The 25,507-nt window shown below is 37.0% G+C and overlaps 1 protein-coding gene across 1 annotated transcript in view; it reads left to right on the top strand.

The window, feature by feature from the left end:
• The first annotated feature begins 2,103 nt into the window (after positions 1-2,103).
• The window catches only part of DOCK3 (dedicator of cytokinesis 3), a 246,611-nt gene continuing 223,207 nt past the window's right edge, over positions 2,104-25,507 (top strand). Inside the window, exons 1-3 of the mRNA XM_061127771.1 lie at positions 2,104-2,209; positions 12,826-12,866; positions 17,354-17,409. Coding sequence (XP_060983754.1) covers positions 2,104-2,209; positions 12,826-12,866; positions 17,354-17,409 — 203 coding nt within the window. The remainder of the gene's footprint in view (positions 2,210-12,825; positions 12,867-17,353; positions 17,410-25,507) is intronic.

The raw sequence follows: 25,507 nt of genomic DNA, 5'->3' as shown, positions 1-25,507 counted from the left end.
TAGAAAAGCATGTTTTCTGTTTTTTTTCTGTTCTGTTTCTCCCCCTGTTTTGTGAATTTTCGTAGTAGTAAATTGATTCCCTAGCAACCCTTGAAAAGTGACCAATAAGCTTTTTGGGGAATCATCAGTCTTATTAACTTATGAATGTAAATATATTGATATACTATCCTTTTAGTGAGTAGTGGAACTCTCCTGGTGCTGAAAGTTCTTTTAACCTAACCATAGTAGTTTAGCTATTAATCATAACTTCCTTGGTTTTTAGTATGATAAGGTATTCAACGCTTACGTTAAGCATTTTCTGTCCTAAACTTGGCTTTTCCCCAAGGAGCCCTGGTTCCTTTTAGTGGGAATAGTATATTTAGAAATCATAATTTTAGTGCTAGAGATTTGTCATTGTTTGTAGGCCTCACCCAGAACTGTGCATTACTACATTGTCTTTAGTTCATAAATCTTACATCTGCATTTTCTGTACCTTAAAAGCAAATTCCTAAATAATTACTTACTTGCTTTATTCTCCAGTACTCACACAACAGTTGTAGAATAGCACTACTAATCACTATATCCACGGTATGATTAGTGAAAGCAGACTAAGATTTTTTGAAGTTTTTTTTAATCCTTAGAATATGTTCCATTAGGGATATATAGTCAAATTGCTTTCTCTTGACACATTATTTGGAATAGTTCCTCTCTTTCTGATTATGCCACTAACTTGGCTATACATTTGTGTGTGTGCTCAACGGCTTCAGTCATGTCCAACTCTTCGTGACCCTATGGACTGTAGCTCGCCAGGCTCCTCTGTCCATGGGATTTTCCAGGCAAGAATACTGGAGGACATGGCAATGTCCTCCTCCAGGGGGTCCTCCAGACCCAGGGATTGAAGCTGACTCTCCTGCATCTCTTGCATTGGCAGGCAGGTTCTCTACCTCTGCACCACCTGGGAAATCCACATCCTTCATTGGAGGGATGCAGCCGCACCCCAGAACCCTGCAGGAATAAACATCCCAATCTCACCAGTCCTCCGGCATCTGGCAGTGTTCTCCACCCACTTGACCCAACCAGCCATGGGGCAGGGAGGAGGCTGTTGATGCTGCCTGTGAGAGCAGGCTCCCTTGGGGCATAGGGTGCAGGGGAGGAGGACGGAGAGTGGATCTCGGGGCAGACAGGTCTTGTAGCACCATATGGATGGTGCATTTTTTCCCTCTCATCTCACACTCCTTATCCCACCACCACCAATGAAATGATAAATTCTTTGTAGGCAGAGATTATTTTATCTTTCTTTAAAAAATTTTTTTAAATTTTATATTGGAGTATAGTTGATTAAAAATGTTGTGTTAGTTTTGGGTGTACAGCAAAGTGATTTAGTTACATATGAATGTGTATCTGTTCTTTTTCAAATTCTTGGAGCTTACAGTGACCAGTGATATCTGATGTACCTGACAGATATAGAGAATAGAGTGAAGCCATCTATAACTAACAAGTTTATTCTTTGTGATATTCCTGCAAATAGACTATATATGCCCGAAAATAGTCCCATGATTGTAGAGAGAAAGCTCTACTTCTTTTTCAAGCCTTTTGTTTTTCTAGCAAATATAATTGTTTTCTTTTCTATTTATACATTAATTTGAAAAATCATTTGAAAGCCAGTCTTGAATGAAGATAGTTATTAAAATGGGAAGTTTACATAGGTTCTCTGAATATGCACAAAACACCCAGTTTCCAACAGTGGAAGCTTGTTCATGATTTTAATCTTCTTGTCAATTAATGGCAAAGGTTAAGAAGACAGGAGTGCTGAATGCTCTGGAGATTGAAATAATAGCAAGGATCTCGATAAAGAATTTGTTAAGGAGTGGATGATGTGATGATGTTAAATTCTTAAGTGCTAATTCGATTTATTTTAATTTTACTGTAAGATAGGCTCAGAGATTGCACACTTTTGACCTTCGGAAAAGCTGTCTTATTGTTAATATGTAGATGCCTGCAAGGACTTACAGGGGCTTACATATTTGAAAAGTGAATTAAAAGAGAGAGAATATATTTAAGAAAATTCAGTGCCTAATTTCAGTGACACAGACTCTATATCAGTATTTAAAAATCCTAATTGACATGTTTATCTTTGGTTTTCTAGTGATATGCAGCTTTCGAGGATCTGTTCCCCAAGGCTTGGTCTTAGAAATAGGAGAAACAGTCCAGATTCTTGAAAAGTGTGAGGGTAAGTATGGACCTATAAATTATAAGACACAAATGGTGATCATTTTTGGCAGTATTATATATGTTTATTTTGTAGTACTGGTTAATAAGCAATCTTTTTGAAGCCATGATTAATCATATTATGATACACTGCTATAAAATCATTCCTGATCTCTGTTCAGCATAACTGATGAGTAATTTTGGCTCGCATCTAATAGCAACAATGAAATAACTATTGTTGGCTGTCAGAACATGTTTTTTTATATACTATGTCAAGTAATTATTTTTAATTTCCTACAATCAAATAGATAATATTTTACTCCTCATTATCTGCATTTGAATAGAATTGAATTACAATCAGTTCATTTGTATGTTTCTGTCTGATTGGCTAGACATGATCAGTCATAATTAAAACTAGGCAGTATATATGCTCAAATGAAGTTTGACTTGGCTGTCTTCTGTGACATTTTTGTGTATTTTTGCTATAATATTTCTGCATTATTGAAAAATATCACATTCTAAAAGATTATGCACTGTAGCCAACAAAATATATGGGAAAAATACAGTTATGGAGATATCACACAAAATCAGAGCACTGACGAAAACAAAATTGATGTCAAAATCGATATTCCAAAGTTGATAGCAGTTCAGCATGACTAGAAACCACCTCAAATTATTTAACAGAGTGGAAATGTTGCTGAGTGAGCATGGAGATAGTACAGATGGGAGTGGAGCTCTAATATAGTTTACCATTCAGATGGGTATGAAGTAAGTGCAGCTTACTATGACCCTGGGACTGTGTAAGTTTGGTGGTGTGCTTTTCTGGAAAGAGCTGTAGTGCAGGACCCATTTTAATACCTTTCTTAAAATAGTAGTTTAAATCAAAACGACTTCATGATAAAAAAATCTCTTAGCAAAATAAGAGTAGAAGGGAATTTTCTTAATCTAATAAAGGATGTCTAAAAGCCTGTAGCACACATCATATTCAGTTGTGAAATACTGAAAGCTTTCCCACTGAGAGCTAAAAATGAGACTATTATAAAATAAGACATTGTGGTTTGGAGGCAAAGACAATAATGAAACAGAATAGAGGGTCCAGAAATAGACCATCATGTTTATCTTCCAGTGATATGAAAAAGGTGGTGTTGCAGTACAGTGGGAAAATGATGTCCATTACAATAGGTGGCACTGGACTGATTGGACTGAAGAATGATGGCCTAGTCAATAAATGGTATTGGATCAGTATTGAAACCAGTGAATCTTGAACCTGACTTCACAGCATGTACTACAAACTGAATTCCAGATGGATGGTCAATATAAATGTGCGATGTAGAGCAATTGTGCACCTTGAAGGAACCATAGGAAAATATCCCTTCTGGCCTAGGGGTGGACAGAGATCCTTTATTGATAAGTTGTGCTTCACTAAAATGAAGATCTGTTGTTCAAAAGATATCATTAAGGAGGGCTTCCTTGGTGACTCAGTGCTAAAGAATCTACTTGCCAGGGCAGGGGACATGGGTTCGAGCCCTAGTCCGGGAATATCCCACATGCTGCAGAGCATCTAATAAGCCTGTCTGCCACAACTATTGGGCCTGTGCTCTAGAGCCTGGGAACCACAACTCCTGAGCCCGTGTGCTGCTACTGCTGAAGCCTATGCTCCCTGGAACCTGCGCTCTGCAACATGAGAAGTCACCGCAGTAGAGAAGCCCGTGCACTGCAACTGGAGAGTATCCTCCATTTGTTGCAACTAGGGAAAGCCTGGGCAGCGGTAAAGACCCAGCACAGCCAAAAACAAATAAATAAAATTTAAAGAAAAAAGATACCATTAAGGAGAGGTAAAAGGCAAGTCACAAAGTGAAGGAGATACTTGATAAAGGACTTATATCCATATGGTATTTGTCTTTCTCTTTCTGACTTCGCTTAGTATGGTAAACTTTAGGTCTGTCCATGTAGCAGCAGATGGCATTATTTCCTTCTTCTTTATGGCTGAGTAACATTCCATTGTGTGTGTGTATCGCATCTTCTTTATCCACTTGTCTGTCAACGGGCATTCAGGTTGTTTCCTTATCTTGGCTATTGTAAATAGTGCCGCTGTAAACATAGGGGTGCATGCAGCTTTTCAAATTATGGTTTTCTGCAGATACATGCCCAAGAGTGGGATTGCTGGATCATATGGCAACTCTGTTTTTAGTTTTTTGAGAAAGCTCCATACTGTTTTCCATAGTGGCTGCACCAGTTTACATTCCTATTAACAGTGTAGGAGGATTCCCTTTTCTTCACACCCTTTCCAGCATATGTCAGACATCTTTTTGGATTTCACTGGTATGAAATTAGAAATTAACTACAAGAAGAAAACTGGGAAAAAAAAAAAGCCCACAAACATATGGAGACTAAACAATCAATGGATCATTGAAAAGTCAAAGAGGGATGAAGATAAAACAGTTCTAAGAGGGAAGTTCTTAGTGATACAGGCCCACTTCATGATATAAGAAAAATCTCAAATAATTGAAATGCACATTAAAGAAACTAGAAGAAGAACAAGCAAAACACAAAGTTAGCAGAAAAAAGGAAATAAAGGATTAGAGTGGAAATAACTGAAATAGAGACCTAAAAACATAAAAGATCAATGAAATTAAGAGTTGGTCCTTTGATAATATATGATATTGTTGTTTAGTCTCTAGTTCATGTCTGACTTTTTCATGAAGTCATTTACTGTAGCCTCTCAGGTTCCTCTGTTCTTGGGGGTTTCCCAGGCAAGAGTACTGAAGCAGGTTGCCATTTCCTTCTCTAGGGGATCTTCTTGACCTAGGGATCGCACATGCATCTTCTGCATTGGCAGGCAGATTATTTACCACTGAGCCACCAGGGAAGTCTTGAAAATATGTACGAAATTGATAAACTTTTAGCTAGATTCATCAAGAAAAAAGGAGAGAGGGCCAAAATAAATAAAATCAGGGATAAAAAGGGAGAAGTTAAAACTGACACCACAGAAATACAAAAATTATAAGTGATTACTATGAAGAATTATATGCTAATAAAATGGATTGCATAGAAGAAATGGATAAATTCCTGGAAATGTGCAAACTCGCAAGACTGAATCAGAAAGAAATAAAATATATGAACAGAATATAGAATATATTACCAGTAGTAAAATTAAATCAGTAATAAAAAAAAAACTAACAAACAGAAGTCCAGGATCAGATGGCTTCATAGGTGAATTCTACCAGACATTTAAAGAATAGTTAATACTTTTCCTTTTCAAACTGTTCAGAAAGTTAGTGAGGAGGGAACACTTTTAAACTCATGCTATGAGGCCACCATCATCCTGATAACAAAACCAGGTAACAACCTGATAACACACACACACAAAGTTACAGGCTAATATCATTGATGAATGTAAATGCAAAATCCACAACAAAATATTATCAAACCAAATATCAAACCAAACCAAATATGTTGAAAGGATCATACACCATGATCAAGTGGGATTTATCCTAGGGATGCAAGGATGGTACAATATCTACAAATCAGTTAATTAGATACATCACATTATCAAATTTAAGAATAAAAACCACATCATCTCAAGAGATGCAGAAAGTGCATTAGACAAGTTCAGCACCTATTTATGACAAGAACTGTCCCTGATAGCTCAGTTGGTAAAGAATCTGCCTGCAATGCAAGAGATCCTGGTTCGATTCCTGGGTCAGGAAGATCTGCTGGAGAAGGGATAGGCTATCCACTCCAGTATTCTTGGGCTTCCCTTGTGGTTTAGCTGGTAAAGAATCTGCCTGCAATGCAGGAGACGTGGGGATGATCCCTGGATTGGGAAGATCCCCTGAAGAAGGGAAGGCCAGTATTCTGGCCTGGAGAATTCCATGGATTGTATAGTCCATGGGGTTACTAAGAGTCAGACACAGCTGAGTGACTGTCACTTTCACTTTTCACTGTCAGCAAAGTAGGCATACAGGGAACCTACCTCAACATAATAAAGGTCACACATATATTAAAACTCACAGCTAACATTATACTCAATGGAGAAAATCTGAAGGCTTTTGCTCTAAGATCAGGAATAAGACAAGGGACTTCCTTAGTGGCACAGTGGATAAGAATCTGCCTGCCACTGTAGGGGACATGGGTTCAGTCCCTGGTATGTGAAGATTGCACACGTCATAGAACAACTAAGCCCATGTACCACAACTATTGAGTATGTACTCTAGAGCCCACATGCTGCAGTGCTGAGCCTGTGCTTTGCAACAAGAGAAGCTACCACAATGAGAAGCCCGTGCATCACAATGAAAAGTAGCCCCCACTTGCTGCAGTGAAAGCAAGCCTGTGCACAGCAATGAAGACGCAGTGCAGCCAAAACTAAATAAATTTTAAAAATTATAAAAAATGGAATAAGACAAAGATACCACTTTCATTCAACATAATGTTAGAAGTTTTTGTCACAACAATTAGGCAAAAAGAAAGCGCTACACACACACATAAATCCAAATTAAAAAGGAAGTAATAAAACTGTCACTGTAGGTGACATGATGCTATGAATTTATATAGAAAACCCCAAAGACTTCACAAAAAGCTGTTATTCATAAGTGAATTGTTATTCAAAAATTGAATTCAGTAAGTAAATTCAGGAAAGTTGCAGGATACAAGCTTAATGTACAGAGGTCTGTTGCACTTATCTGTTTGAACAATAAAGTATCAGAAATTAAGAAACAGTCCCATTTATAATTGGATCAAAAGAGTAAATACCTAGGAATAAATTCAACCGAGGAAGTGAAAGACCTGTACTCTGAAGACTGTAAAACATTGATGAAAGAAATGGTAAACAAGACAAACAAATGGAAAGATGTACCATGCACATGGATTGGACAAGTCAGCATCATTAAAAGGACCATACTGCCCAAGATAGTCTATGGATTCAGTGCAGTCCCTATCAAAATATCAAAGGCATTTTCACAGAACTAGAACGGATGATCCTAAAATTTGCATGGAATCCAAAAGACCCTTTATAATCAGAGCAATGTTGAGAAAGAACAAATCTGGAGGTATCATGCTCCCAGGCTGAAACTGTACTATGAAGATATAATTATCAAGCAGTATGGTGCTGGCACAAAAACAGACACATGGATCAGTGGAACATGATAGAGAGCCTAGAAATATATACTTATATGGCCAATTAATCTGTGATAAATGAGGCAAGAGTACATAGTGGGGAAAAAGACAATCTATTTAATAAATGGTGTGTGGAAAACTGGACTACTTTTTCATACCATGTACAAAAATAAATTCAAAATCAGTTATGAAACACTACAAAAATAAAAATACAGAGATTTTAAAATGTAATATGCTCACATGGATAAAGAAAGTTGGCAAGGCTTTGAAGAGTGGAAACTATGACTTAACAGACTCAACATACCTGAATCTCAAGCATGTAGAAGGAATATCTTGGAACTACCCTTATTTACACAGCAGATCCTTAAAAGGTATAGGAACTTATAACCCCAGGCATCTTTGGAAATGAGGATGAAATTATATAAGTCTTTTCCCTTCAATTCATTTGATGACTGCTCCTTGTTCATCTGGTAGAGGTTTTTAGGTTTATTAGAAAATGAAGGATAAATAGCGCATCTGTGTATTGGGACACTTCATGCACATTATTGTAGGAGATAGGTTATGTATTGAAAACTGGAGGATTAAGTCACAGCACACCTACTGAATCCTGCATAGGGAAACTTCTAACCTTCACCTTCTGCTTGGCCTTTGAAGTCACGGCAGCCAGACATTTACCTTCCAAACATAAGATTGGAAGACTTTTATCACTTATCTGAATTTGGCATGATGAGAGACCTAAATAAAGATGCTGACTCTGTCAGTTACTGACTTATTATTGCCTCCAAGTTCAAAACCTGCCCTTCTAGCCCTTCTTGTGATACTGGAGCTGGAAGCTCTGGAAACCACGTTTCTTCTTTGACAGCTAGTCTGTGTTAGACTCTGCCAATAAAGGGGCATTGTAGGGAGACTGCTAGGCTGGAGGTTGAAGAAAAGAGTTGATTCTTCCTATTTTTATTTAATACCACTGGCAAACTGCTCTGAAGACAGTTGGTTCCTCCGGTATTCCTTCTGTCAGGCAGTGGTCTTGGTTCTGGTGAATGGCCTCTAGCATTTTCACTGTGGCAGTGGTAGCATGTTTTGCAGCAGCCCACTGTTCCTCAGAGACCTGTATCTTAGCCTTTTGGGACCCTTTCTATAAGTTGTTATTGTTTAGTCGCTAAGTCGTGTCCAACTCTTTTGCAATCCCATGGGCTGTAGCCCCCCATGCTCCTTTGTCCATGGGATTTCCCAGGCAAGAATACTGGGATGGGTGGCCATTTCCTTCTCCAGGGGATCTTCCTGACTCAGGGGTGGAACCTGCGTCTCCTGTATTGGTAGGTGGATTCTTTAGTGCTGAGCCATCTGGGAAGCCCCACTTGGTGATTACCCTAGAGTTTAAAACATGCATTCTTGACTTACTAGGGTCTACCTTAAAGTTTTACTTATACCACTTCCAACAATGCATGAACTTTACAATGATTCAATTGCATTGACTCCTCTTATTACATTTGTACCACTATTGTCATATATTTTCTGTCTGTATTCATTTGTTTGCCCACATTTTTACCATTTCCAGTGCTATTTCTTTCTTCTTTTCATGATTCCATCTGGGATCACTTTCTTTTTACTGTAAGTACTCCTTTTAGTAATTTTTTTTAGTGCAGGTTTGCTGCACATTCATTCAACTTTTGTTTATATGAATCTGTTTTTAAATTTGTCATCATTTTAAAGGGTATATTTTCTCTAGGTGTAGCATTCTAGGTTGATGAATATTTTCTTTTAGCATTTTAAGGATTTACTTCATTAATTTTTGATTTCCATCATTTCTGTTGAAAAGTCACTATATTGTTATTATAGATCTTCTAAAGGTAATGTGACTCTGCCTAGCTCCTTAGCTTCTTAGCGGCTGCAGAAAGCTGGGCTTCTTAGAAATTTTCCCTGAATTACCACTGTAGGAATTGGGCAGTCCCACGAGTGGATATTGTATCGCGTAGCTCTCAGTGTCAACCTCTTTTTCCTTAACTCAATGGAACCCTGATTTTTGCTGAAATGTCCTCATGGAGAAACTCAGCTGATGTGGATTCTCTTTTCTCAAGGATTATAGTGCCTCATAGCTTGTCTCGGATAGTTGCTGTCCATTGCTCTTACACAATTGTTTCCTGCATTTTTTTCAGGTTTATATTTGTCTAATGTGAAATGTTTTGCCAGTGCTAGAACCAGAAGTTAGTAAATGTATTTTATATATATTTGAATTCTAAAAGAGTTTTTAAAATGTCTTATTCAATGGCAGTATTATTGAAACTTGTTTATGGTTCTCCATAAACGTATGGAGAACCATAAGCTTAAAGGAACAATAACTCATTTGGGAATACAATGTCTCAATTTTTAATGTCCATTTATTTATTGTCCATTTATTTTAATGTGCATTTATTTATTGCCAATTACTATCTTTTATACTTACTGCACATAAAGATTTAAAATAGCATTAAATTATTTTGTATGCAAGTAATACACAAGGTTTTTCTTTAACAGTTTGCAGTGAAATAATAGAGGATTTTGAATGTTGACCTTTTAAATAATTATGTCCCCCAATTTTGGGGCTGAATTCTCTATAAATTTCTTTTTTTAATGTAAGTGGTTGATACTTTCTTCCATGCCTATTAGTTATATAATTGGAAAGAGTATAAAGAGTTGGATGGGCTGTGCATATTTTTATTGATATACTAAAGAAAAAGTTAGTATTTTTAGAAGATTGTAGATCTTTGTTTTGGTCCTTGACTTTACAGTTGGTTCCTTCTCTAAAGTGAATCTCTATGCAGATCTGCCATTCATAATGAGTGATAATTTTTTAACATTATTTTTAATCATGATATGGAATGAAATAGAAATTGTGCCTGTTGTCTACCTGTCTCTAATTCAGGGATGAGCAACTGTTAGCCCTGGGATGGGAGTGAGAATGAACACATTTGCCTTTTTTCCCTTTTGCCAGACAGTGAAGAATATGTTATACCTTTGAAATAAAAAGTTTGAAACTTCTTATTGAAGGGTACTTTTTGTTGGACTTCATTTGATGCTTTTGATCTAGCTTGATTGGTTTGCACCCGGAATCTTTGTAAAGGCCTGCTGATTGTTGACTGTCACATGGCCTGAATTATATAGAGGCTTCATTCTTTTGAGTTAACACTGCTGACACTGTTCTGTAGCCTCTCTGTCAGCAGCAATTGTAGTGGTACTGTTGGCTCTTTTTGATAGTATAGCCTTACTTACATTGGGAAGGGCATTTCACAATCTAAATAATGATGCATATTTAACAAAGTGGTATTCAGCTGTGTTTTGAGACTATAGATGTGAAAATGCCTGGCACAGGGACAGGTGATCACTGTTTTTTTGTCTCTGTGTTTAAATCATTGTAGCTTCCAGATGAATTAACCTTCAGTATGTGTATTTACACACAGGATGCAGAATATTTTCTCTTAATTTGTGTTTCCTTTCTTACTGATTGCTTTTCTAACCTAATGGTGTTAAATTTTTAAAAGTTTCTTTTTTTTTTTTTAAGTCAGGCTTGAACTGACTGTTTAATTTATACACCAAGTATGTTTATATACCAGTTGTGGAAGGTGTAATCATCCAGCGTTAAGCTGACAAATGTAAACACTTAGATCTGTCTCATTTCATTCACAGGGTAAGTACTCACTGAGCATTTATTTAGTGGCAGTAAGCACATACACACCAGTGCCTGCTTTTCTGTTTCTGTGACAATATAGTGTTCTCAGTTCTGTTTTTTTGTACATTAATTGCCTTTAAACGGTATGTAATGTTTTCTCTCAGTTTTATAATCTTTGAGAGTATAGTGAATCCCTAGCTGTCTTTCTAAAATCTAGTGTTTGCTTCCTGCTTTTCAGTCTAATGTGATCATATATATATATATATATTTTTTTTTTAATGTGGTTATATTTTATTTAAAAATCTATTTCCTGTACTTTTTCCATTTCCTTTGTGGAATAATTGCTTAAATAGAATACACTTTGAGTAACTCCTGAATTAAAATCCCTATGATTTCAGTATAAAATAGGACTTAACATTACATCTCAATTAGAAATTTTTTTATTACCTTAGTTTTTAATCATATTTTATAAAACATCATTTTTAGACTAAGTTTGTGATATTTTAAAGATAGACTTTTTGGATATACATATTTGAATTGTCTTAATTTTACTGGTACAGAATTAAAAATTTTAGGTAAGATTACCATTGAAAATTTATTTATTTATTTTTTGGCTGCACTGGGTCTTTGTTCCTATGCACGGGCTTTCTCTAGTTGTTGTGAACGGGGGCTCCTCTCTAGTGGTGGGATGTTGGCTTCTCACTGCGGTGGCTTCTCTTGTTGTGGAGCACAAGTTCTCAAGTGCTGGCTCAGTAGCTGTGCGCGGGCTTAGTTGCCTTGCAGCACATGGGATCTTTCTGGGCTAGGGATGGAAACTGTCCCCTGCGTTGGCAGGCGGATTCTTAACCACTGGACCTACTGGACCACTGGGCCAGGGAAGCCCTTTATATCATTATTTGTCCTGTTTAAGATACTATAAAGTGTCCTGCTGGTAAGGTTATCACTTTAAAAAAATGAAGATAGTGAGACTTTCAGGTATAAATTGAGTTATTCAAATTTATGATCTCAGCTGTTATACTAAACAGAAATAAGGGTATTTCTTCTTTTATTGTTTGTTATGATTTCAGGGGAGAAAAGTTGATTCTTTTCCTCTTTGTTGTGAGTCTTAAAAAGGTTAATACATGAAATTAACTCAATTTCAGTACATGGAATAGTAAGCTCTCAGTTAATATTAGTTATTATCAACAATCTCCTCTTTCTTTTTTTATTTATATTCCTCCTTTAAATACAACTCTTGGCCTCCTCTTCTATTCACTGAAATTATTTCCTCTTAAACCCAAGTAGAGAAACTATAGCAAAACTCTGAAAATAATAGATTGAATTTGAAAAAAGTTGCAAAAAATTTTCCTTTCTCTGAAAACTATTTTTATTGTGTAATTGAAACTTTGACTGTTATTACTGTGTATGAATGGTAAGAGAGGATAAATGAAGTGTTGCTGTCAACTTTAGTGGCTGGAAAGCCAAGAAATGCGAGTAGTGTAGTTCAGTGCATGGGAGATTCAGGGAGACAAGGAGATAGAAAGTCAGGGCTGTACTCTCCTTTATCTGCCACCAAAAAGCGATGTGATTTTGACATTTTCTTATCCTGTAACAGTTTCATCTGGGAGTTTTCAAGGAGTTGAATATGTGTCCTCTGAAGTATTTTCTAATTTTTTTTGTCTTTTTCAGTTGAAAGGATGTTGTGTCTTTGATGAAAATTGGAAACGTTATATTCTATTGTAAGATTGCTTCTTTTGGAGTAAACTATGCTTAATAAAGGCATAAAGTGCCTAAAACTTACTAGAAAGTTTTGCATTAAATAATTATCCTAAAAATACTCATGTCTTTCATAGAAAATGACAACAATATGATTTTAATATCTTTTGTATGTTTTGTTTTAGGTTGGTATAGGGGAGTTTCAACAAAGAAGCCAAATGTAAAGGTAATAAAAAGTTTATTGTTACCTTTTCTAATGTAGAAAGTGGCCTAGTATGTTTGTTTGATATAAAAGCAATCCTTACCTTCCATCTTTTAATCTTTTACAGTAGCCACACTCATTCTTTTCTTTACAGAACTGTATCAGACTCTTCTCTTTCTCAGCAGTATTACAATGACTTTTTAAAAAGAACACTTTCTAACACCATACACAAAAATAAACTCAAAATGGATTAAAGATCTAAATGTAAGACCAGAAACTATAAAACTCCTAGAGGAGAACATAGGCAAAACAGTCTCCGACATAAATCAAAGCAAGATCCTCTATGACCCACCTCCCAGAATATTGGAAATAAAAGCAAAACTAAACAAATGGGACCTAATGAAACTTAAAAGCTTTTGCAATACAAAGGAAACTATAAGTAAGGTGAAAAGACAGCCCTCAGATTGGGAGAAAATAATAGCAAATGAAGAAACAGACAAAGGATTAATCTCAAAAATATACAAGCAACTCCTGCAGCTCAATTCCAGAAAAATAAATGACCCAATCAAAAAATGGGCCAAAGAACTAAACAGACACTTCTCCAAAGAAGACATACAGATGGCTAACAAACACATGAAAAGATGCTCAACATCACTCATTATTAGAGAAATGCAAATCAAAACCACAATGAGGTATCATTACACGCCAGCCAGGATGGCTGCTATCCAAAAGTCTACAAGCAATAAATGCTGGAGAGGGTGTGGAGAAAAGGGAACCCTCTTACACTGTTGGTGGGAATGCAAACTAGTACAGCCGCTATGGAAAACAGTGTGGAGATTTCTTAAAAAACTGGAAATAGAACTGCCATATGACCCAGCAATCCCACTTCTGGGCATACACACTGAGGAAACCAGATCTGAAAGAGACACGTGCACCCCAATGTTCATCGCAGCACTGTTTATAATAGCCAGGACATGGAAGCAACCTAGATGCCCATCAGCAGATGAATGGATAAGGAAGCTGTGGTACATATACACCATGGAATATTACTCAGCCATTAAAAAGAATTCATTTGAACCAGTCCTAATGAGATGGATGAAGCTGGAGCCCATTATACAGAGTGAAGTAAGCCAGAAAGATAAAGAACATTACAGCATACTGACACATGTATATGGAATTTAGAAAGGTGATAACGATAACCCTATATTCAGAACAGAAAAAGAGACACAGAAATACAGAACAGACTTTTGAACTCTGTGGGAGAATGTGAGGGTGGGATATTTCAAAAGAACAGCATGTATACTATCTATGGTGAAACAGATCACCAGCCCAGGAGGGATGCACGAGACAAGTGCTCCGGCCTGGTGCACTGGGAAGACCCAGAGGAATCGGGTGGAGAGGGAGGTGGGAGGGGGGATCGGGATTGGGAATACATGTAAATCCATGGCTGATTCATATCAATGTATGACAAAACCCACTGGAAAAAAATAATAATAATAATTAAAAAAAAAATTAAAAAAAAAAAATAAAAAGGACAAAATGTGTGTGTGGTAATAGTTGCAAAGCTTATTTTGAAAAAGCCAATTTAGGACATTTAGTATTTTTGCTTAAAATAGTTGACAGCAAGTAAATTGGCTTTTTTATAGGCCTACTCCTGTCTAGCCCTGTGATTAGTAAGATGACTTTATTTCTAAAATGAAAAAAACTTTTAAATAATTTTCAATTAGATACATCTCTGATCATAATGTTCTTGTTAAAAATATGAATTTAAATAAGACTGTTAAGTGCCACATGCTAATTTTCTGAACTAGATTTATATGTTTATTCTATTACCAAGTAACAGTGATTTGATCGTACCAAATATATTTTAGTTGGCAGTTATAATACATGTAGCAGCATTCTTTCTCAGTAATGCATTTGCAAAAACTTCTTTTTTGCATTTGCAAAAACTTACTTTTCTCTATAATATTACTATTTTTTCTTATATATTTTCTGTGGCTTAATATTTAACATATTATGCTTTTTCTTAAATAGAAAATACCAAAATGATCACATATTAATTTTTATTAAAAATTTTCAGAGTTGTAATCATCAATTTCTCAGTAGAATCACTTATTAGTTTTTAAAGTAGTGATTATAAGAAGACAGTACCTTCAAACTTTTAATTCCTCATAGCCAGGGCTTCTCATTTTTGTCAGAGTTGACATTTTGGGCTAGATAAATCCTTGTTATCTTATACATTATGAGAAGTTTAGCAAAATATATGACTTCCACTCATTAACATCTCCTCTTGAGTTGTATCTCTAGATATTGCTAAAGGCCCTGGGGCTAATGGGTGGGGTGGGAGGTGGTTGGGGTGGTGGTGGTAAAATTGCCACTGGTTAAGAACCACTGAGATAAAGGGGTCATATATCAAGAAGATATAACAGTAATAAATATGTGTACCCTGGAAATGGCATCCCCAAATATATTAAGCAAATAGTAATAGATTTGAAGGGAGAAGTAGATACCAATACAATAATAATAGGGGCCTTCAGTACCCCATTTTCTGCACTGAATAGGTCATCCAGACAGAAAATCAACAAGGAAATGTTGGACTTGACTATAGTTTAAACCAAATATATCTAATAGACATATATAGAATATTTCATACATCAGCAATAAAGTACATGTTCTTCTCAATTGTAAGTGGAACATTCTTCAGACTAGGTCATATAACAAGGCTTTAGTAAATTTAAAAAGATTGAAATCACATCATGTATCTTTCCTGACCACAATGGTATGAAACTAGAAATCAACAACAGCAAGAAAACTGGAAAATTCACATGTATGTAGAAATTAAAGAACACATTCTAAACAACCAGTGGACCAAAGAAGAGATAAAAAAAAAAATCTCGACACAAATGAAAACAGAAACACAATACCCCAAAACCTATGGGCTACTGCAAAAGCAGTTTAAAGAGGGAAGTTAATAGTGATAAATGCCTACAGTAAGAAAAAAAGAAAGATATTAAATAAACCATCTTACTTTACATCTGAAGAAGCTGGAAAAAAGAAGAAACTATGCCCAAATTTAGTAGGATGAAGAAAGTAACAAAAATCAGGGTGGAAATAAATGAAAAAGAGACCAAAAAACAAGGGAAAAGGTCAATGAAACTATAAGCTGTTTCTTTTTAAAGATAAAATTAACTGAGGGGGGGAAAAAAGACAAGGAGAAATGAAAGCGCAGACATTAAAAATGATACCACAGAAATACAAAGGATTATGAGACTGCTATGACAATTGTATGCTAACAAATTAAACAGTCTGTAAGAAATGGATAAATTTCTAGAAACTTAAAACCTATCCAGAATGAATCAGGAAAAATGGAAAATCTGAATAGTCCAGTAATCAGTAAGGAAATTGAATCAGTAATTATTAAAAACCTCCCAACAAAGAAATGTTCAGGGCCAGATGACTTCACTGCTGAATACTATTAAACTTTAAAGAAGGATTAACACCAGTCCTTCATAAAAGCTATTCCAAAAATTGAAGAGGAAGGAACACTTCCAGATTTGTTTCGTGAGGCTAGCATTAGTCTGATATCAAAGCCAGAAAAGGACACTGTAGGAAAAGAAAACTACAGATCGTTATCACTGATGAATATAGATGCTAAACTATCAACAAAATACTAGCAGTATGAAACAGTCCCATTCATGATAGCATCAAACAATCAAGTATTTAAAAATAAATATAACCAAGGAGCTGAAAGATCTGTACACTGAAAACTGTAAAATGCATTATTGTAGTCCAGCTGCTGATGGGCTTGTGTGGTGTAGATTGAGTTTATTACTGACAGGGGTGTGGGCCAAAGAGTATTAAAAAAGTAGACCATTTGTGTTTTATTTTGAAGGAAGTTTTATACATCAGGAAAAGGAGTGAAACATTGATTGGAAAATGTAATTGTTTCTAAAACAATACATTTTTAAAAATCTTTTTAAGAATTGAAGTCAGATTATGGCAGATACTAAAGTGGAAACCAATTGCAAAGAATAAAAGAAGAAACATTTATAGATGCTCTCAAATTGATTTATTCTTTGTGAATACAAATGTTACCCAGAGTGTGAGAATTCTTTCTCTAACTCAGAGCTGGGTCAGCTGTAAATTGTTGGTTAGATGATGATGTTGGTTTTGTAGATATATGCCAAACTCTGTACATAAGTCTATTCTATCTTAAGTGTGATTTGATGGAATATTTCTAAAACTTAAAAAATAAAAGTTTTTGTGGTTGCTTAACATCAGTTTTCCCCCCTTGTGAATAGACTCTGATTGCGGATGACAATGAAATTCCTATTGAATATAGTTTGTGCACTTTGTATTCTTAATTAATATGTAAAGTGGTTGCTACATGAAGAGATCTACTGTTTTGTTGATAGAGTATTTCCATGCTGAAATCTGACTGTTATTTCAGTCTAAACAAGATGTTAATCACAAATTACTTTTTCTAATAGGAAATGTAATCTCTTTTACAGGGGATCTTTCCTGCAAATTACATTCATTTGAAAAAAGCAATTGTCAGTAATAGGGGGTGAGTACTTGGCTTTGCTAAACTTATTTATAATTTTTATTGGCTGCAGAGGAAGACTTTTTTCCTTTGATTCATAGTATAAAATATGCTATTGGTATGTTTTCCTGCAAAAATATACTTTATCATATATAATTCTGAAGATATAATTTTATCTTAAAATATTGACAATTTTAATTTCTTTTCCTGTATACTGGAAAGGTAACCTGAGTTGTTATGAATTTCATAAAAACAATTAAACATGCAGTATATTTTACAAAATGATGTGTTATTTTGAGAATAGTCTTTGATAGGACAGGAGTTAGTGATAAACCTGTCATTTTGTTTCTGTGTATGTAAAGTGAGGGAGACTTTTAAAATCTTCCCTTTTTTGCAAGTTGAAATTGAAAAAAACTATGGAAATGGCAACAACCCACTCCAGTATTCTTACCTGGAGAATCCCATGGGCAGAGGAGCCTGGTGGGCCACAGTCCGTGGGGTCACACAGAGTCAGACATGACTGAAGTGACTCGGCACACGTGCACACATAACGGCGTACCTTAAGGATAAATGATAGTGGATATGATGGATATGCAGTTTGGTCACAGAATTATGAAACAAAAGCAATTGTTGAATAAAAGAGAATCAAGATGTAATTATATCAAAATGTTAATGTCAGCTGCTTTTGCATGTTCAAATTGTGGGTGGTTTAAAAAAATTGTTTACTTTTAATGCCTTATTTTAAAAAGTAATACATATTATTATAGGATTATGATTTTATTTTTAAAAATTAAACATCATTTTAAAGACACTGTTAAACTATGATAGCTTTGGGGACTAGAAATTATGTTTTTGACCAGAGGTTGAGCTAGCGTTGGAGTATCCTTCTGGTAATGAGTTAGGGTTTAGTCAGGAAAAGAGAAACTTGTGAGTCATTTCATAAAATAGGATTTAATATAGGGAATTTTAGACACATATTTGGAAAAGACCCTGATGCTGAGAAAGACTGAAGGCAGAAGGAGAAGAGGGCAACAGAAGATAAGATGGTTGGATGGCATCGCCAATCCAGTGGCCATGAACTTGGGGAAACTCAGGAGATGATGAGGGACAGGCAGACCTGAAGTTCTGCAGTCCATGGCGTCACAGAGAGTTGGACAGGAATTGCTGACTAAACAACAACAACAAGAAGTTTGAATAGTGAAAGAAAAAAAGGAAGAAATACAGGAATAACACAAAATAATCACTGCAGTAAAGCATTCTGTACTCTGATACCTGGGAATACAAAAGATAAAGGTTGGGGATACCAGAACCCAGAAACTGTAAATATTTTAAGATATATATTATATCTTAAGAAAAAGTACATTCTCTAACATAATCACAGAATAATTATGACGCTCAAGAAATGTAACATAGATACAATATTTCAGTTCAGTCACTCAGTCATGTCTGACTCTTTTGAGATCCCATGCACTGCAGCAGCATGCCAGGCTTCCCTGTCCATCACCAACTCCTGGAGCTTGCTCAAACTCATGTCTGTTGAGTTGGTGATGCCATCCAACCATCTCATCCTCTGTTGTCCCCTTCTCCTCCTGCCCTCAATCTTTCCCAGCATCGGGGTCTTTTCGAATGAGTCACTTATTCGCTTCAGGTGGCCAAAGTATTGGAGCTTCAGCTTCAGCATCAGTCCTTCCAATGAACACCCAGGACTGATTTCCTTTAGGATGGACTGGTTGGATCTCCTTGCAGTCCAAGGGACTCTCAGGAGTCTTCTCCAACACCACAGTTCAAAAGCATCAATTCTTTGGCACTCAGCTTTCTTTATAGTACTGCTCTCACATTCATGCATGACTGCTGGAAAAAGCATAGCTTTGACTAGATGGACCTTTGTTGACAAAGTAATGTCTCTGCTTTTTAATATGCTGTCTAGGTTGGTCATAGCTTTTCTTCTAAGGAGCAAGTGTCTTTTAATGTCATGGCTGCAGTCACCATCTGTGGTGATTTTGGAGCCCCCCAAAATAATGTCTGTCACTGTTTCCATTGTTTCTCCATCTCTTTGCCGTGAAGTGATGAGACTGGATGCCATAATCTTCTTTTTTTGAATGTTGAGTTTTAAGCCAGCTTTTTCACTGTCCTCTTTCACTTTCATCAAGAGGCTCTATAGTTCTTCTTCACTTTCTGCCATAAGGGTGGTGTCATCTGCGTATCTGAGGTTATTGATATTTCTCCTGGCAGTCTTGATTCCAGCTTGTGCTTCATCCAGTCCAGCATTTCTCATGATGTACTCTGCATATAAGTTAAATAAGCAGGGTGACAATATATAGCCTTGACGTACTCCTTTCTCGATTTGGAAAGAGTCTGTTGTTCCATGTCCAGTTCTAACTGTTGCTTCTTGACCTGCATACAAATTACTCAGGAGGCAGGTCAGGTGGTCTGGTATTCCCATCTCTTGAAGAATTTTCCACAGTTTATTGTGATCCACACAGTCAAAGGCTTTGGCATAGTCAATAAAGCAGAAGTAGATGTTTTTCTGAAACTCTCTTGCTTTTTCGATGATCCAGCGGATGTTGGCAATTTGATCTCTGGTTCCTCTGCCTTTTCTAAAACCAGCTTGAACATCTGAAAGTTCACAGTTCACGTACTATTTAAGCCTGTCTTGGAGAATTTTGAGCATTACTTTTCTATCATACTATAAAATATATAGTCCAAATTCAAATGTCCCTAATCGTCCCATGAATATTCTTTATATCCATTTTCATTTGGTTGGTTTTTTGGGGGTTGGGTGGGATATGGTTCAGGATCCAGTCAAGAATTAAATATTATATTTCATCTTTGTCAGCAGTTCTCCAGGCTTGATTTTCTTTTTCCTTTTTATGCCATTGACTTTGGTGAAGTGCCCAGGCCAGTTGTTTTGCAAAATGTCCCTCAGTTTGTGTTTGTCTGTTTCCTTATGGTTAGATTTGACTTAAGCATCTTAGATAGCAGTACTGCATAGGTGGTGTTGTGGATTAAAATGGTCAAATTTCTCCTGGATGTCTTCTTGGTGCTTGTTTAGATCAGCAAGACGGGGACTTAGGGTTCTGCCTTAGCAAATATCAACCAGGAATTGAGGGTCTTTCAGTCAGAGAACATGCATTGTGTTTCTATCATGTGCCTTCTTCCTTGCCTCCTGCCATACTTGTGAGGGGTATAATTGTACTTTCAGTGCTCTATAGGGTATATCATCTGCTTCTTGAAAAATTTGTGCCATCTTTACTGAAGTACTTGTTGTTTTGTTTGGTTGACAAGGAAGTGAAATTGTTTGAATACTCTTATCTGTGAAAATATTCTTGTGGGAAGTTTAAAAATTTTAATATTTTCAGTTATCTTCCTAAGTGTTTCTTGATACCTGGATTTTCTCATTCGTAAAATGATTCAAGTATTATTGCTGCTTTTTATAAAGTTTCACTGAAAAACTTACACATTTGTAGTAAATTAGAGGATTTTAGGGCTGATAAAGAAAAAAGACATGACCATGAGATGGTAGCAGCACTTAATGGGCTTTATTTAGACAGAGCTCTGACAAGTTGCAAAGGAAATTCCATCTCAGCAGACCTTTCAGAGACAGCAGTGCCAGGCCACAACCAGAAGGGGAAAAGTATACTTGAATTCTTTGGGGAGAGGAGTACCGGAGAGGGAACTCTCTAGATCGTATTACTCATTTGCAAGATGGTAAGTCTCTGGTTCAGAGAGCACCTCAGGACAATAGCAGCTTGGAATCTTTTATAGCCCTAAGGCTTATCTTATCTATGGCTAGCAAACACTGAGTGCAGTTTGGTTAAGTATGTGATGATCAGTGGAGTTCACGGTAAGGAACCTGCCTAACGGTGTTGGCTAATCCACTTGGTGTATGGTACCATATCGAAGTCTCAGGGTTACCCACTGCTACTGGCCAGTTCTGATTCCACAGTTATGGTACTGTTACTGAACTGAACCTTGGTCTGCCCATGTGCAGTAAAGCCAATCTACTAACACCAGATTGTGGTGAAGGAAATGCAGCATTTATCACAGGGCGCCAAGCAAGAGGTCCAGGTAGCAAGTGCTTAAAAGGGCTGAACTACCTGAAGGCTTTCAGAGAAGGGTTTTTAGACAGGGTGAGGGAGGGGGGTTCTGGGGTGTGAGCAGTTCATGGATAGTCCCCTGAATGGTTGGTGGTGAGATAATCAGGAGTCAACATCATCAACCTTCTGGTTTCAACCTGTCTGGGATCTTCCTGCTTGTGAGCAGCATGAGGTTAACTTCTTCCATCTGGTAGGGGTTTCAGTCTCTGCAACAAAGGATATGACTTATATTATTATCTATAATGCTTGAGGAGGAACTAAAGGTCCTTGAGTTTGTTTTAATGACTGAATTATTATTAACTTGTCTTGCTTGACTGTTTTCTTTTATTTCTGTATTTTCTCACTTGTCTGATTAAATTTACTCTTTGGAATTCAGGAGGACTTAGGAGGCTAAAGGACTCTTGTCTACAGACAAGAGTCAGGCAGAGGACATTGTGGAGTTGGGGGCAGCATTCTGTTCTGGGAAGACCCTATAGGGTCCTGCTTGGTTCAGTACCAGATCAGTCTTGAGTAAAACTCCATGGAGCTGATCTCAAGAGCAGCTCCTGGACCTTATACCACATTCATCTTGGAATGGCTAGGAAAGGAAGCAGATCAAATTCATGGGACATTGGGGATAGTTGGTATAAGACATTTTTGTAAATTGGCTTGCTCTGCAAGATTACTCATTTGAGTGAGCTAGTCTGAAAGCCTTCAAGCAAGGTAGGAACACCCTCATCACAGTAGAGAAGAAAGGCCTTTTTCTGCTGCAAAAGGAGGTTTCATAGGAGCAAAACTTAGGGTCATTTGTGTTATCCAGTGTCTCTACTACCTCTACCATTTTTGTCCAAGTCAGTAACCTGCTTTTTTGTCTTAATATAGATATAAAGGCCATAAATTCAACTGACCTTGTAATTCAGAAATGATCAGGATCAAAACTAGAGTTTGTTTTTTGGCTATTTGAGCACTGAAGAAGAAAGAGAAAACTGCTCTGAACTCTTACACAGAGCATCAGTAAACATTCAGCTTTTGGTAGCCCTGATTTCCTGACTAGAGATTATCCTTCCAATTCTATATTATGTTGTTGTTCAGTTCTAAGTTGTGTCTGACTCTTTATGATGCCATGAACTGAAGCAGGCCAGGTTTCCCTGTCCTCCACTGTATCCTGGAGTTTGCCCAAACTCACATCCTTTGTGTCAATGATGCCATCCAACCATCTCATTCTCTGTTGCCCCCTTCTCCTCCTGCCCTGAATCTTTCCCTGCATCAGTCTTTTCCAGTGAGTGGACACTTTGTATCAGGCAGCCAAAGTATTGGAGCTTCAGCTTCAGCATCAGTCCTTCCAATGAATATTCAGGGTTAGTTTCCTTTAGGATTGACTTGTTTGATCTCCTTGCAGTCCTAGGGACTCTAAAGAGTCTTCTCCAGACCACAGTTTGAAAGAATCGGTTCTTCAGCACTCAGCCTTTTTTATGGTCCAACTCTCACATCTGTACATTACTCCTGGAAAAACCATAGCTTTGATTATATGGACCTTTATCAGCAAAGTGATGTCTGTGCTAAAAAGTGTATTAAAAAATACACTGTCTAGGTTTGTCATAGGTTTCCTTCCAAGGAGCAAGGCATCTTTTAATTTCATGACTGCAGTCACCCATGATTTTGGAGCCCAAGAAAATAAAATCTGTCAGTGTTTCCATAGATATTATGGAGTATATCAAATTGTCTAATCTGTCCATTCATTCCTTGTATGCGCTAGCATACAAAACTCTTAGTTTGGAATACAGTTTAAAGGAGAAACAGTAGGTCAGCAATACCCAGAAGGTCTCTTGCTTTTTGATCATGCAGGCCAAATTATCTTTTGGTACTTTTTTTTTTTTAATTTGCTCTTGACCTCATTGGAGCTTCCCTTGTAGCTCAGATGGTAAAGAATTTGCCTGCTGTACAGGAGACACATGTTTGATTCCTGGGTCAGGAAGATCCCCTGGAGAAGGGAATGGCAACCCATTCCAGTATTCTTGCCTGGAGAACTCCATGGACAAAGGAGCCTGGTGAACTGCAGTCCCTGGGGTAACAAAGAGTCAGACATGACCTCATTGTTGGTCTATTTATCAAACTTCTCTCAACCTAGCTTCAGACTTTGCCCCCTAGGACGGAGCTAGAAGACAGTGATAGACTTTGCTTATAATCATATAGATTTCTGTTGTATTTGTTCTGGGAACCTTGTTATTACCATTACCACACATAGTTGGGGATCTGTGGCCTTGAGGTAAATAGATGAGAGAGAAAGAATAGGAAGGGAATCTAATGGCATCCAGCTCAAATGATAAAGAATCTGCTTGCAGTGCGGGAGACCCAGGTTCAGTTCCTGGATCAGGAAGATCCCCTGAGGAAGGGCATGGCAACCCACTTCAGTATCCTTACCAGGAGAATCCTATGGACAGAGGAGCCTGGTGGGCTACAGTCCATGGGGTTGCAGAGAGTCAGACACGACTGAGCGACTAACATTTTCACTTTCAAAGAAGTATTGGGAGAGTTAATTGAGTCAGTTGTCCAGGAATAGTACAAAGGATGTGATCATCTCAAGGACCACAGAATAGAATTGTGCTTTATACAGCACTAGACAGCTTAGAAAAAGGCAAGCTATGTCCTAACTTGTCGCAGCTTGACATGGAAGGAAAAGTGGGGACTTTCTGTGATTATGCTTTCCTGCCTGTGTTACTGCAATGCCTTCTAACTGCTCTCCCCACTTGTATTCATGGCCTCCTACAGTTTATTCTCAATACAGCTGCCAAAGCCGTTTTTAAAAATATAAGTTAGATCATGCTACTCCTGTGCTTAAAACCTTTCAGTGACTCCCATCTCACTCAAAGGAAAAACCAAAGTTCTTAGAAAGGCTTACAAGGTTTTATGATGTGGCTTCTTGTCACCCCTGTGACCTCATCTGCTGTCCCTTTTTCTCAGTTGACTTCAGTTATTTTGGCTTCTTTCCTTTTATTCAAACATGTCAGATATGTTCCTGCCTTAAGGTTTTTGCTCATGATGTTTCCTGTGCTTGAACACTGTGCCTAGTTAACCTTGTTACTTTCTTTAGGTCTTTTCTCAGATCTTCTGTATTTAATTAATTCTGCCTCTTGCCTTCGCCTTACCAACTCAAAACTGGATGCTCCTGTAGAAATGTCTGTCTCTGGAAACTTAATGTACATGCCAACAAGTTGATTTCTTTGTAGTCTCTGCTGCTTTGGATAATTGATTTTCTTTGCTAAGTCTGGGGTGGATGAAGTCAGGCCCTGAGCCTGTACTATAGTCATAAGGAGTCTGAGAAATCAAGTGTCCATCATTTTCCACTTGTGTACTGGAAGGCATTTCTGTCTCTGTGTTAGGGTTTTTCTCCAACATAGAAGGGGAGTTACAATGCAGGACAGCTAAGGAAAAGGAAATCACAATTTTCTCTAACATTACCACTCTTTTCTTCTGGGACTTATATTAGGAGTAGGTTGGAGTTCTACCTCATCCCCATATCTCTTAAGTACTTATATATATCTTGCTGCTGACTTTCTTTTGACTTCTAACTGGCATGTATCCTTTGTGTTGAGGTTTTTTTTTTTTTCCCCCCTACTTCTGGTACTTTTTATCATTTAAAAAATCATGATAAACTGTGTGTAAAATTTAGCATTTTGACCATTTTAAAGTGTACAGTCTGATGGCATTAAGTACATTCACAGTGCTGTCCAAACCTTCATCAGTATTCAACTCCAGAACTTTTCCCTCATCCCAAACAGAAACTCTGTACCCTTTAAACAGTAACTCTCTATTCCTCCCTTCTCTCAGCCCCTGGTGACCTTTCTTTTGCTATCTGTCTGTATATAAGCGGAATCATTGAATATTTGTTCTTTTGTGTCTGTTTTATTTCACTTGGTTTAGTGTTTTCAAAGCTCATCCATGTTGTAGCATGTATGAAAATTTCATTCCTTTTAAAGATTGAATAGTATTCCATTATCTGTTTATAATTTCAGTATTCCACTTGGCCATAGATGGGTATTTTGACT

The sequence above is a fragment of the Dama dama genome, chromosome 24, assembly GCF_033118175.1.
Source record: "Dama dama isolate Ldn47 chromosome 24, ASM3311817v1, whole genome shotgun sequence".
Lineage (NCBI taxonomy): Eukaryota > Metazoa > Chordata > Mammalia > Artiodactyla > Cervidae > Dama > Dama dama.
Note: the sequence above shows the minus strand (reverse complement) of the source record. Positions and strands in the feature narration are given on the sequence as shown.